At 41.2% G+C, this 15,033-nt stretch overlaps 1 protein-coding gene across 7 annotated transcripts in view; it reads right to left on the bottom strand.

Annotated features, from left to right (window-relative positions):
• The window catches only part of GTF2E1 (general transcription factor IIE subunit 1), a 54,458-nt gene that overhangs the window by 32,271 nt on the left and 7,154 nt on the right, over positions 1-15,033 (bottom strand). For all 7 annotated transcript variants that reach the window (XM_065676125.1, XM_065676127.1, XM_065676126.1 and 4 more), the window contains one exon: positions 12,760-13,237. In XM_065676125.1, the coding sequence (XP_065532197.1) occupies positions 12,760-13,207 (448 nt within the window). In that variant the 5' untranslated portion in view covers positions 13,208-13,237. The remainder of the gene's footprint in view (positions 1-12,759; positions 13,238-15,033) is intronic.

Below are 15,033 nucleotides of genomic sequence, written 5' to 3'. Positions count from 1 at the left end.
TATCCCTGCCCTCCACTCACTACAAGATACTACGTCCGCTTCTTCTGTCTGCCCTTAGGTTTAAGGCCAAACAAGCAGATCCCTTTTTAAACAGTTTCACCACCTCAGTGCAATTATTATGGAAACTAAAAAGCAGGTAACTCTTCTCTCAATCACACCCAGTGAATTACACTCAGAAGTTGTTAATCTTCGCTTTCCAACTTAAAACTACAGTATTCAAGTATTCCCATAACCACAGATGTTAGAGTTCATGTGCTCGAGTCATGCAGTAAAACTGCTTAATGCATTTATCTATTTGTAAGATTGTTTTCAGAGGTAGTTTAACCCCTTTTCTCAGCCTGGACCCAGGAAACTGGATCATACCATTTTTGTACCAGCAGCAAAGGTCATAAGGAAAAGACTGTCAGCTTAGCTCCACCTAAGTTCCAACCTTGGTTGTGCAAGCACAACCAAGGGACTTGTATTAGGCATAGTTAAGTCCCCAGGAGCAAGCAGAAGAGTAAGAATAAAACTATTCACCAGCCCAGGAGGAAGAAAAATTTTGACTGCAAAGAGGGAAAATTCTTCCATGCTGCAATTTTAGACTGGCATTATCAGAGTGGATTTGTGTTACTGAGCTTTCTCCTGCTCTGCCAAAGCAGCTGCCTATTTCCTTCCTGCACCCAGATTTCCTTTAATCATTGCAGACAGGATGCTGTGTTCTGATGAAATGCCTTTCCTGGCCATCCCTGGTGGAAGGAATTAAAAGCCTTGCCAATCCTTTTGAAATGCAAATCTTCACCAAGTAGGTTTCATGCCTCTTGCTATTGTTGCCTTCCCTGAAGAGCACTGTTAGGTGGAACAGTGAACAGTGGACTGTTTACTTTCCTGATAATAATAAATATTGTATACATTAATAATATATATTATACAGTAACACAAGGAATATACATTATTGTATAATTATATAATAATGAAATAACATACAATTATATAATATAGAAAAATATTATTATATAAAGAATAAATATTGTCTTGCACTTGCGATCCCCATATCCCTCCATTTAATTTTCCTCTTTCCTAAATCTCACATTCGTCAAGCAAAAAAGCTTGTTACCTCTAGATGGCAAAAAAACCAAAGCCTGATCCTCTGGCAGCAACATCCTTAATTCTCTTATCTGCAGCACCAATATGGCTTGATAGAATTTTTCTTCAAATGTTAACTATTTTTGTTACCTGAGACCTTAGCAGAATAAACATCAGCCCACATCCTTCATTTTGTGTTAACAGAAGAATCTTCCTCTGCCCCTTTTCGGGGAGCATAGGTAGGGGAATAGCATTTTAATTAGAATGAGAAAGAAGCACACAGACCAATAATCCAATATATGACAGGAGGAGATGCTGAACCTGACCCTCCCAGGGAGCAAGGAAGTGTCAATAAGAAGACTCCTAGTGTATTTTTGTTCTCTGGGTTCAATTGCAGCCCACGGTTGTGGGGGACGATGCAGAGAGAAAGATAATTATTTCCAAACATGAAAGATAAAGTTTTGTGCAACAGAACAAAGTTCTCCAGATAAAATCTTCTACACTGCAAACCATTCTCCTTGAAGTCAGAGATGAGGGCTATAGTGAATCATTAGAATGGTGGAAACGAGACTGAAAAATACAGTCAAAATACATATTTATGAGCAATTCCAGCCTAATGGAAGTGGAGTTCAGAAGGTTTATTTCCCTGTAGGGGCAGAAATTCAGAATTTTACACTGTTTGACAATGATAGGTTAGGATCAGTAAGAACTTACAGACTCTAACATAAAGCTTTCAACAAATTCAGACAGAAACTTTAATGCTCATGGCTGGCAACAGACTAGCAGCATGTTTAACAATACAAACCTTTCCCTATTTCTGGCTTTATTTTGTAGTATTATCTAGCTGCATCCCAAGTTGCACCCCATTCCTCACAAAACATGGTTAACAAGGACCAGAATAAGCACTATACTGCTTGTGGAACATTTTTATCAGGCCATGTTTAAGCAGAACCATCAACATATAGCTCCCTCAAGTTGGCTGCCTTGTAGGTTCATGTGTCCAGGTTCAGCAAGAGTATTCCTGAGGCAATATTCCAATCCATACACCTAACCTTTCTGAACTGTGCAATAGCTTCAGACACAGTGGAAGGTCAGGCTCTCTTGTAGCTCAACAGAAGGCTAACAGAACCAAAGAACATTTGCTTCTCTCCCTAACTTTGTAGTTCACTTAAATCTCTGAACCAAGTTTCACAAATCCTATGCCTATATTTCTCCATATACTATACTGACATTACCTGTCAACAGTATCTACAAGACTGAACATGCACACAGCTTCACAGCAGTTGGCCACTATTCTGGAAAAGCAGAATGTCTTGCCCCAAAACATCACAGAAGGAACCAGCAACTTTCTATTAAAATGAACTTCAATATTGCTTTAAATTCAAGATTGCTGTTGGTAACTTCCAACCCATCCATCATATTTAAGAACCAGATTGACTCTGGCAGGGACACAAATAGTTCTTATTCTTGTAAATGAAAGAAAGCAGATTTTGTGCACTGGCAGGGCCCATGTGGATGGCAACTGCAAAAAGTATATGTTTGGCATACAGGGGGATGGCATTACTGCCAGCTATCAACCATTTCCATTAGGACACCTGCTCCGGCTTTGCCTGGCATGCTCCTGCAAGCAACTTGGTCCTCACAATACTCAGCTATTGTGAAAACTGGCTAGCAGAAATCATCCTAGCTGCAGTCCCTGCAGCACAATTGATCAGCTCACTATAGAAACCCCATGGTTCTCATTCATTCATACCATTGGTATTTCTTGGTAAGCTGGGAAAGCAGTCTGAACTGACAGGATGGAAGAAACAGCTTGAATGTTGGCAGAAGGGAAGCTGTTAATTTTTCAGACAACATTACAGATTAACAGTAAAGGATATTTGTCCAAACTCTCAGTGCACACCTCCTGAGTACAGAATTAAGTGGCAGTAGGGATAAACTTTGACCTTCTCTTCAACACATAACAATGCATTCATGTCTTTAACATGTGAAAAACTAAATGCAAAGAAAAAAACCAAAACAATCCAAACAAACAAAACACCCAACCCAAACTCACCAAAAAAATCCCTGAACAAAAATGCGCACATCTCGAAATCAACACCCCCCCCTCCAATCTAACAGCGCTTTAGCAGACTGGCAAGAGGAAGATTCTCCTTGTTTTCATATACCTCAAGAGAAAGAGATTTCACTCTTCTGCCAGAGTCACTTTTCATCAGGTTATTCTCAGATTCAGGCCTTGGGGTGGCTGGGTGGGGAAATAATCACAGAACAGAAGATTACTTCCCTAGACATACTAAAACTTAAGACCACCTGAGAATGCATCTTCCTTTACCAAGAAGCAGCTGAACTTGGAACACTTTGCCTTGCAAGGCAGGGTATAACATCTCAGCATGCAAACTGGTACAATTTCTGCTTCTGTCTGTAGAGGACCTACAATTCATCCTCCAAAAAAATACTATAAAGTTCCAAATACCCAAACCAAGGAAGTCGGAACTCCTCTAACCATGGAACTGGCTTCTGCAAACCACTGTGGGCACCTTTCATTTGTCTTCTAGAGTTTGTGCACAGCTTAGTAATGTTTTCAAGATTTCTATGTCTTCTTGCTTTAGATCACGTTTCGGTCCTTCAAATGGGCCAGAAGTTCCTGCTATTTGCCTCCACACAGGAGAAAGACAGGGACATCTGTGGTGTATCTGAGAGGTACATGCAGAAAATGGGGAACAAAAAAAATCCTTAAGTAAAATACTTCCTCTTGAAGAAATACAAGATGACCACAGATACTTTCCCTTTTCATTTCACCCTCTAGAACTTGTGAATAGTTGAAGCAAAACTCATTGAATCTACCTGGTTAAGTACTTCATGGGAAAGCCCTTGTTACCACCGATCTTACAAGACTTCTTTATAGACTCATGAAGCAGTTACATTTCACTGTTACTTCATCCTGACTTGCCATAGTACTAATAGAACTACAGTTATATTAGTACTGTGCCATCTCATGACCTGTAAGGCAACACTGAGAGTGCATCAGTACCATGCCTGACCTGTTGTGAGTGCTGGAAGATATACTTCAAGTACAAGATGGACATATTTGGGCCTCTGACTTCTACCCTGATGGCAGTTTGGGTGAAAACACAACATGCTGTATTACCCTCATCTGAATTTGAAAACCAAAGACCCTAGCTTTACCTGGCCAAGGACCAAGTACAGCTATGCAAAGGCAGTCCAGGGGCCCAGTCAGCAGTCTGAAATACATTGCTCGAAGCGCACTATATGAGATACAAGCTAATAAGCTCTGCCAGGGGACCATAGCAGGTTATCAACGGAGAATGAGGCATGGAAGGTGCTCTAAGGACACAGCAGTGCTGTAACTCAATTGTGAAATAGCAACTTGATCACCGCCTGCAATGTATATGTGGAATTGCCTATATGTACTTATTGCTTGGGCACAGTTTAAATAGCGAACTCCAGGAAAATCAAAAGATATCAACCAAATTTGCTTCCGCATTTCACAACAATATCAATATGCATTTCATGCTGCAGCTTCCCTTCCTGCTGACCTGGGTTTGCAATTGAAGAAGGGGAGCAATTTAACATTTAATGCCTTCAAAAGACAAAAAAGAAAACTGGAAAATAAGCACCTTCAGAACCACTTTCTATTGTCTAGAGGAACACTGAGGAGCTCATTCATTTTGGGGTGCACCAGTTTTAGCCCAACTAAATTAAAAATCCTGTACAAAACTTTTGAGCAAAGACATTTCTCTTGAACAGGGCAATTGAACTTCTCAATGGGCTGCATGAGACGCAGCAAATTATGCCTTGCTCAGAAGCAACTGGGATTTAATATGTATTCAATATAAAATTGGAAAAGAGAGGGATCCTTTCCTCTTCTCAGTAAGAGCTATTTCTGCTCCAGTTCATATACACAACCTCAGCAGCTCTGAGCTGACAGAGTTGTTCTTCCTGTTCCACTGTGGATACATTAAGCCAGCCAGTAAGCAGAGAGAGATGCAACTGCACAGAGCGAATATCCAAAGGAAGCTCATTAGGAAATTATATACTTTTTTTACTTCAACCAAGAAGACTATGCTAAAATACCACCTAAGCCAACACACTATACCCTCAAATTGCACCCAACAGCAGAGAGACTGCAACAGAAGTAACAGGATTCTCCATGAGCTCCTGATCTGACTTCAGATACCCATACCTAAAAGGATGACACACTGCAGATGGTATTACCAAGGACGCAGTTTCAAAAGAACAGCAAGTTACTAGAGTAAAAGATAGGAATGCTGCAGTCCAGCTTTTATCACTGCAAACAGCTTAGCAATATTCACAGATTTTACAGAGATCTTCTTGCTGTTATCTATTTCAATTTGCAAAGCCAAGAGAAAAGTTAGTGATAACCTTTACTGGAAGGGCAATTATTCTTGCACTTCTAATAATAAAATGTCCTTTGCAGACAAAAAGAAGGTAAATACTGTAAGCCAGGGCATGCATTTATCAGATCCTTTTTTTTAATCTAAGAGACACAGCACACCAGCCAGAGGTCAAAGTGGAACACAGGGAAGAGACCAGCCAGCACCCTACAGGCATCAGCTTTTCTGAGCTACTCCAATGGCTTATAACCCTCTGGTCTGATGTTCTGCACAGCGCAGGCTCTAACACTACCTTCACCTATTTCTCCACCAAGCTGGGAATTTCATGGTTAGACTAGATGGTTATCTTTCAGGGCAGCATGTCCAACCTGCTGAGAATGAGTTCAAGTCACAGACATAACCTACACATCCCTTTTAAGTCCTTCCAAAGAGTATTCTTCCTTTTAGCAAAGCATGCGTTAATTCTGATCTGTTTTCTCAGCTTCCCTTTCCCTGTGACTCCAAGCCTTATCAAGCTGAAGCAGTGTAAAGCCGACAGGAATACTCTTGGAGCTTTTGCCAGAAGTCTGAACCGAAACAGAGAAACTAAGCAGAGCATGGGCAGTTTCCTTCTGTTTGTGTCTGCCAAAAGCTCTCAGTGGCAACACAGACAAACAAAATGTGCCTGTAAAGTCAAGGAAGAAGAAAATCACACTGATGGGCTTTACAGACACTTGGAGAGCTAACAACCAAATCTTCACAGAAGGTGAAGTTGTTCAAAACAGAACTGCTCTGAATCCTTTCTTATTCAAGGGAAGTTTCTGGTGTGCCAATTTACAATAAGCCTTTTAAAGTCCTCATTTTAGCTGGTAAAAAGCTGTACATTCCTGTAATAGTAATATCATATAGCACATTCATACATAGTATAAGGTAGACAAAGCTACCCAGAATGCCTGTTCTGAAAATCACTGAACCCAAAGGACAAGAATCAACAGCATAAAGATCAAATAGGATTGACTAAGTAGTGTAGATACAAAGAATAAATAGCTTTAAGAGAGAGGAGGGCCACGAGGATGATCAGGGGCTGGAGCACCTCCCATATAAAGACAGGCTGAGAAAGTTGGGGCTGTTCAGCCTTGGAAAAGAGAAGCTGTGTTGAGACATCAGAGCAGCTTCCAGTGTCTGAAGGGGTCTACAAGGATGCTGGGGAGGGACTCTTTGTTAAGGACTGTAGTGACAGGACAAGGGGTGATGGGTGTAAACTGAAACAGAGGAAGCTCAGGTTAGATATAAGGAAGAAGTTCTTTACTGTGAGGGTGGTGAGGCACTGGCACAGACTGCTCAAGGAAACTGTGAATGAGCCAAACCTGGCAGTGTTCAAGGCCAGGTTGGACAGAGCCTTTGGTGACATGGTCTAGCACGAGGTGTTCTGCTCATGGCAGGGGGTTGGAACTGGATGATCTTAAGGCCCTTTCGAACTCAAACCATTCTATGATTCTGTAAGTGATTTACTTTTTCTAATGGCTTGCAGGGACAAAACAGAAAAAGAGATGTACCAGAAATGGACAAGAGCTCCACAAGCAAAGGCAAGGCAAAAAAAACAGGGAGAAGGGAAGCATAAGGAAAAATTTACAAACTAGATAGGACAGGCTCAAAAGTCATTTGAATCAGATGAGGAAGACTTGAAGCTAGTGTAGAACTTGCCTGAGGAAGTGGAAATTCAAAACAAGAGAGAGGACAGATGTGTTCTGAATAGCTTACTGGGGATAAAGCGAAAGAAGCTGAGCACCGAGAAGAAAAGGCAGCAGCTCTAGAAGTCAACACAGAAGACCAAAGCAAAAAATAAAAAAAAAAAAAAAATCAAACACTAGGCAAATTTCTAATCTCAGTCACAGGGCCCAAACCACACAAATGCTCTGCTGCATTAAGCCTGCCTGAAAGCAACATAAAAGGTGCCTTGTGACAGGTACAGAAAACCAGCCTCTAAACACATTAAGTGCAATTCTGTTATGAAGTACACATCTGACATGCAAGAGGCTGACAGTAAACAAGCAGGGTTAAAATGAAACTCAAGGTGTTATCTTCCCTTCTACAAAACTGATACTGCCACCTTCAATCTGTTCTTCCCAAATTAAATTTAGTATCAGCACAGAGAATAAGAAAGGGATCCAGTATGTTACTATTACAGTGCATTTTCAGTAACAGTAAGATAGCTATATCCAAAAATCATTCACCAAACCAAAAGCAAACTGTGGGAGGGCAAAGCATAGACAAATATTTAGCTGCTATGATTTCCACTAACAACAAAAGACTCCAGTGATTACAACTGCAATTAAGAACATCCCAACAGCATCATCTTCCTGATTCACATTACTCACTTGTCTTCCATCCTTTTCTTTCCACTATTATTCACGTCTTATCTAACTGAATGTTACGGTGAGGACACTTAATGTATAGATGTCTGTGAGAGACCAGCTGTAATTACAATTTACTGTTAACATTAAGAATATTCTTCACAGTAACAGAACTAATAGAAACACAAGACTGGATAAAAATAATATTGCAAAGGCAGAAGAGAACAAAAGAAAAGCTATTTCATCTAGCCTTATATTTTCTTTCTAATATCAAATTCACCTGCTGATGAGTATCCTGACACGGCTTGATATTTAGAATACCTAAGGAAATCCAGGGCTGAATAATGGTGTGATGCACTGTGGGATCTCAGTTCTTTCACTCCTTCACTTCAACCCCACTCTCCCTTTTGCAGTTTCTAGTCACATACTTTCTCTCAAATTGACCTTGAATTTGACAGTCGACTCCAACACTACACTAGATTTACAAATATGATTAGGGTATAAGAACAGGATACATCAGAGAGACCTTCCCCAGCTAATCAATTAATCATGTTACAGAACACATATCCATGAACATAATTTCCAGTTTTGTGACATTTAATGTATTAATCAAGCCAAGCCCAGAGGTACAGAGCAAAAACAGCTCACTCTGCTGCGAGAGCCAGTGCAGCTCCTCCTGTCCTGCCCCCACACTCCACACAACAGGCTTGTGTGCATCTAATTCTCCAAGCTTATTTTAGTTTGAATCAGATCCACAAGATGGTATCAAGTGGTTGAGATTGCTCTGCAATTTCAGGAAGTGGCCTACGGAAACTAAATTTCTGTAGTTTCTACATTTAAAAGCACAGAGAATAAAATTCTGCCCAGAGGTCTGTGTAAGTGCCTGATGGACACCCTTATCTCTAGGTGAAACACTTGAAAACCCAGCATCTCCTATGTCAGTGTTCCCTGCCACCCCAGGTTTGGGAATAGATAGAGTTCAGCAGTGTTATTCACAGTACGTTTTGTAAGAGCTGACTTTTCTTAATGCTATGGTTACACTCTTTCTTGTATGTCCTCGCCTCAAGAGGTAGCCTTTATTTAATGGCTGCAGCTTTCCATCTGCATGAGGCTTCATCACAACTGCAGCTCATGCAAATGCTAGCATGCAGAACAAAGAGTGATGAAATATCAGAGCATGGGTAGACAGCAGGCAATGGCAGAAGTGAAAGGCAGTGATCTGTATTTCAAATGCTTATATTAGGATCTTCTAGGAAAACTACAGTCTCTTTTCTTTCTCAATCATCCCATCTGAAACACAAGTCCAGAAGTAAACTTTTCATTCTTACAGCATTCATGTTTTTCTTTCTGTAGATCTCAAAACACAAAAGCAGGTAAAAACTGTCTGCTCAGTCTGTAACAACCCTGCCTGCACTAATTCCTGCCAAAGGCACTGCCAGGTCAATAGGCAAACCCCAAATCTGTGACCTCTTAAGTCAGAAAGTTCTTCTTAGCTTTGCTTCAATTTTCCATAGCAAATGTTTGCAAAGTAAAAGCAGGCTGTGTCCAAGCTGCTTGCCTCTAAAAGCAGAAGTTACTGATGCTGCTTCTTTGGAGGCAACAGTAAAACTGCCACTGGGGAGAAAGTGTGATACCTGGAGCTCTTCATTCAGAATAGATGGGGCTAAACCTCATGACCTGGGCAAGCTGTGCTTAGAGCCAAAAGACTCATTGGTCAGAAAACCAAGTGACTCCTTGAACACAACATGCTCCTTTTCACTTTTTAAAAGATCCCTTTGTGACATGAAACAGCAGCAAAACTCCAGCTTTTTTGTCACCTTGACTTCCACCATCTGACAGTTTCTTTAACATTACACGACTCCTATGAGTAGCAGACGACACTTGTTTAACCTTTTGACAGCATAGTAGGATTTCGGAGCTTTTTTGTGCGAGATGTTTAAGGGCAGAAAAAGGGATTGAGAAAAATCATATAGAGAGACATCACGCTCTCCAAGTAATAACTTTACCTTTTAAAAGCTACATTTAAAACTACCTGTAGTGGCAAATTTTATACTGTTTAAAAAGATCTTTCAAAATTAATAGGGTAAATAGCAACCAAAGCACATCTATACTTCTGTGCCCTGCAAACACACCCTTCTTACTATCAATTCTTTTCTCTCCTTCTGAAACCACCAATAATCATATCCTCTAATGAAAAAACAAACACCTCAACTTATTTCAAAATTAGTCACAAACGGAGCGAGCTAAAAAAGCCTCCATTTGACAGCTGGTAACCTGTAAGAAACAGACCGCTGCTAAAGCTGAGAGACAGACACAGATCATGTGGTAAAATTTAAAGAGCAGTAAGGATCCAACCTACGGACAGGCTCTTTGCAAGCACTCTTAATTCACAAATTGCAATAGAATGACTACAGTCATAGAGACATTCTGGAAGCCTCTTCACCATCACTGAGTAAGGAAGGGCAAGAGTAATAACCTCCACTTCTAACCCTTTCTTTCTACACCAGTTGCTCAGAGTTTGCATTTGAGTTCTAACTAGAGAAAAGCGAAGCAGAAGAAAACCCAGCACATCTAAAACCATCCCAATCTCTGAGTGACAAGGACAAAAAGCAGACAATGAAACAGGATGTCCTTTAATGACAGATCACCAATTTAAGTGCAGCTTAGTCTAGACTATTGCAGAGGATGCCTTCCATGCTCTACCTGCCCTAAGAGCTAACAGGCTTTGGCCCCGCAGGCCTTTCAACCGGCAAAATTTGATCAACATGGCTGCAGTCTAGGAGCAGCTCAGGTCAGCCGTGACTGAAACTCACGTGGCTTTCAGACACCCTGCAGCAGTTGCACTGCCCTAAGTTTCAATGAATGGGAGAGATTTCTGTATAACACTGATAAGGGCTAAAGACATCTTTGGAAAAGGATGGCTAGCCACTCTCCAATAAACCTTGTTTCTCTACATGCCTTGTCCTCATTAGCTCCCTCTGTGAGACATCCAAAGGTGTCCCAGTTTTTTCCAATACAGAATTCCAGAGCAGCAGTATACATGCAAACAACAGAATCCTCTGCAATATAAAGGAGACATTCTCACTAACAGTGCAAAACAAAAAAATTGCCACTTCCTCACCTGCAATGAAAACAAACACTTTACTCATGGTTTAGAGACAGCATGAGACCTTCCTAAACAGTAAGTGGAGAGTACCATCCAAACTGATATTCCACGTAAAAGCTCTTGTGAAGCAACAGTATCATCATGCACTATCTAGATGAAACTATCATTGACTTAAGTGTTAGAAAAGGAGAAACAATATACATCAATTCTACACAGGTATATTCTTATTGAAAGTAAGTGAAGTAATTGGCTATCTTGTTATTTGCATTAATAGTGACAGAAACAAACTGCTGGGAAATGCTGGGAAAACAGAACTCAACCTTTCCATCAGCAAAACCACAAAACACTCCATGTGCCAGTGAGTGATTTCACATTGTGGAGACAGCCAGCACCTGTGCTGTAGACAAATCCTTGGTTGACCTCATCAGCTCCTGGAGCATAGGCCTTGCTGTCAAAGCCAAATCCCAGCATTACTGTCTTCTGCATCTCCCTGACAGCCACTTTTTTGCTCTTGGACATCACCACCCCCAGAGGCAGGAAGATTCAGCTGCAAAGTGTTACAGGTCCCCTTGGGATCAGCATCTCACACTCCCCACTGTATTTGTTCTCTGCACAGGTGCTCTACTCTCCTTACTGAAGCAAACTGCAAGAGCACTATTCCTCTTCAGCCCAACACCCATGACTGCAGCTGCCACTGATAAGAGACATTACTATACCTAGCATGCCTAGTTTCTATACTCAGTGGTATGGAAAATTCTGTGCTGGCACTGCTGGTTTTGGTGCTCCATGAGGGAGCAACTCCTACTTGGAGAGCTGCACAGGATTACTTGACTTCATAGATTCTGCTTCTCTAGTACTAAATATAATTTCCATGGTTGTTGAAGTAAAGAGTTTCACAGCTCTTGATCTTTGCAGGCAGGAAAGAGGGAAAAAGCCTGAACATTTGTTGGGAGTTTACCCTTCTCCAAAGCAGATTAGACATCAGTAACCCTGCATTAAAAGCTTCAATACCACTAAACAGTGAATTCTTAGTTTCCCATCATGATAACTGACACAATGCACCACACCTCAATGTTTCTGATAGACTTCCCAACTGGCTTACTTATTTCTGCTCCCTGCCTTCCCCCCCACCCAGATAATCGCAGATTAGACTACCGAAATAGGATCTCATCAGGTGCAGGTGTTCCTCCTTTTCTTCCCTGGCACAAAGCACAAAGTATCTGGACTACCCCGGTAGACAATAACACGCAGAAAAGATTCTTATTTCATATGCATGAGACAGATCTGCAGCTCCACCGGGACTAACACACAGACTTGAAAAAGAATCTTGTTTACTCTCAACCACAGACAAGTTTAATTAATTTCTTTTAACTTCCATGAGACTGCCATACCCTGGGGAAGCCAGGGTGTGCAGTGTAATGAACTGGACAGAAGAAAATTAAAACAGTAGCAACTCATTCCTTGAATGACCATCTCCAAATTTAAACTTTTTTGCAGACCAAAGTCAACTCAACATATGCCCTCTCTGCAAACTACCAGTAAGTCATACAGTTTACAAGCAAGAGCAGGTTACACTGAAAAACCTTCAGCTTCCAACAAGGACAGACTGCTTTATTCACCTTTGACGGCTGTTGCGATAAGACCTCCATTTCCCTACTGTTTGTCACTTGAGCATTTTAGCAACACTCCTATGTGCCTGTACAGACTGCTTAAGTCTGTACACATTACTTCTGTAGTTTGTTGAAACATTTACCACCTGCAGAAACAGAGTGCCCTCTAGCTCCAGACAAACTCCAGAGAATTTTCGTGTTTCCTTCAAGTCCAGCAGCTACAAAGGAGACAGCAAGAGCATTCTGTTACCTGTTCTCTGTACTCTTACCTGTCCTGGGGTCAAACAGCTGGTTGGCCTCCAAGTCTGTGAAGGTGCTGAAGCAAATGGGGCATTTAAAAGAGGCACGATTGGTGGAGTCTCTCTCATCCGTCTCAATCCTCCTCCTCATGTGGTCCAGCTTGTACTTCACCACGTTAACCAGAAGGCGGTAGTTGATGAAGTAGTAGTTATGACGGGTGGTTTTGCCATCTGGAGCCGTCTCTACCCTCATCCTGCATTTGATGAACTTGTCACCCTTGAGGGTGTTCAGGACAGCTCGCAACTGCTTCCTATCAAATTTAAGGAGCTCTAACATGTCCTCTTCCTTCACACAGGGGTTCCTGATGAGAATGTCCAGAGCCAAAGCATGTTCAATGCCATAAAAGCCACGCACCACATATTTGGCAAGGCGTTTGAGAGCTGCTGGGACCTCAGTGAGAACGTCTGGGTCAGTCATAGCAGGTTCAGATCCTCAGCTTCATGTATACTGCAATGAAAAAAGGCAGATAGATTCTTAGCAAGTCTTCTGACTTCAGAAGTTTCATCTCAAAGCTAAGAAAATAATGGGGTGTTTCCCATTTCTCTTTCCCAAGCCTTGTATTGTCTTCTTGGGTATTACTAATGACACTGCTACAGAAAGTAGAACTAGGAAATGGTACCTCTCATTCAAACAAAATGATTGAAAACTTAAAGCCAAAAGAAGCTGGTACCATAACATACAGCAGATTTCATTTCTACTCAGTTACAGCCAACAGGGCTGGAATAAGAAAGCTGTCTTGAAGCTAAGCTCCAGGAGATAGCTTCATGATCAGCTGAGACTTGCAGCCTGGGAGAACAGAAAAAGGCTACAGCAAGAGAGGTCTTAACACAGCCCAAGAGTGGAGTAGTCTTGTGGCCCCAGTTGACACCACCTTATCACATTGTAAGTAGCTCTGCCTGCTTCTACTCCTCAGGCATCGCTGGGAAGACATATTACATGAGGACAGCTTGCTAGTACAGGCTGGTATGCACCCAAACAAAAGCCCTCAGCTGCCCAATGCAAACAAATGGACTTTTTCTCTACTTTCTTATAAATGGACCCTAGTCAACCATTTGCAGCATGAAAACTGTTAGCACTGCCAACTCCTGTATCACAGACTGCTTTAACCTTGATCTTAGATGAGCAAATAGGAAGTTACAAGGACTGATCCTTCATTTGAAGTGTCTCACATTTAGGCCTTAAGATGCCCATGAATAATACAGCATGATAAATGAAGTAAAAATGAAGACTTAGTGAACATGAAAAGATGATGTGTTTATAAAGAAAAAATACTCCAGACGTATCCTTTGAGATAGTTACCAGGGCTCACCTTGTTGCCTGTGACAAGACAGTCGTTTCTAAATACTGTATTTTCACTTCATTTTAATTCACCTTGACATCAAATGGCACAAATAGTCCCCAAAATTATATGCTTCTGGGACATACACTGGATCGTATATAGGACCATATAATGCAAGGAATTCCTCAGATTGTCACCCCTGCCACAGACATAGCCAAAAATCAAACCCCAGCAGGCAAGTAACAGCAGTGACTCTTTTGAAGTAGCCAGTTTTGTCCACCGAAGAGAGAAAGGGAAGCAACACCATAAGACACAGAACAAAGGCTCACTGTCATTTCATAGAGTGGCTTTGCACATTTCCCCTCCACTCTTTCAAGTCTGTAGGTAATAAAATTTCTCCTCTGCTCATAACGCACTAGGATTCCCATATATGAAAGGTTCAAGATAAGCATGATGTATTATATATGGTTTTGAAATACCCTTTCAGGGGGCTGTACTTCCAGTTAACTTCAAATAAAATTTGAAACAGCCTTTTACAATGACACTCCTATGCTAGTTCAGGATATGAATAACCACTTCTTAAGCAAAAGGTTCCTTCAACTGAAGAAAAACCCCACACCTTAATTTCTGTTTGTTCGTCATTGCCAAGCAATTTTTATCTGTGAACCAATACCATAAATAGTAAAACTCTGCCAATCTCAAGTTTTGCTATCATTAGATGTTTCACACATTGTATATGCACCTCCCCAGCATTCAGGACTCAAATAAAGGAAAGAGGAGACTGACAGCAGAAGAAAGGATCTGGATGGGTATCCTGTTTTCTAAATCACTATCATAAAACCTGCAATATCCTTTCTGACAAACAGAACTTTTCTATATTCCCCGCACTAAGACATCCCCCTGAAATCACCAGGCTCTACATGTAACCAAGCAGCTGATGACTCACTTCCATCAGCTAAGACTA

The sequence above is a fragment of the Lathamus discolor genome, chromosome 4, assembly GCF_037157495.1.
Source record: "Lathamus discolor isolate bLatDis1 chromosome 4, bLatDis1.hap1, whole genome shotgun sequence".
NCBI classification, from domain to species: domain Eukaryota; kingdom Metazoa; phylum Chordata; class Aves; order Psittaciformes; family Psittacidae; genus Lathamus; species Lathamus discolor.
This window is presented reverse-complemented; position numbering and strand designations above follow the sequence as displayed.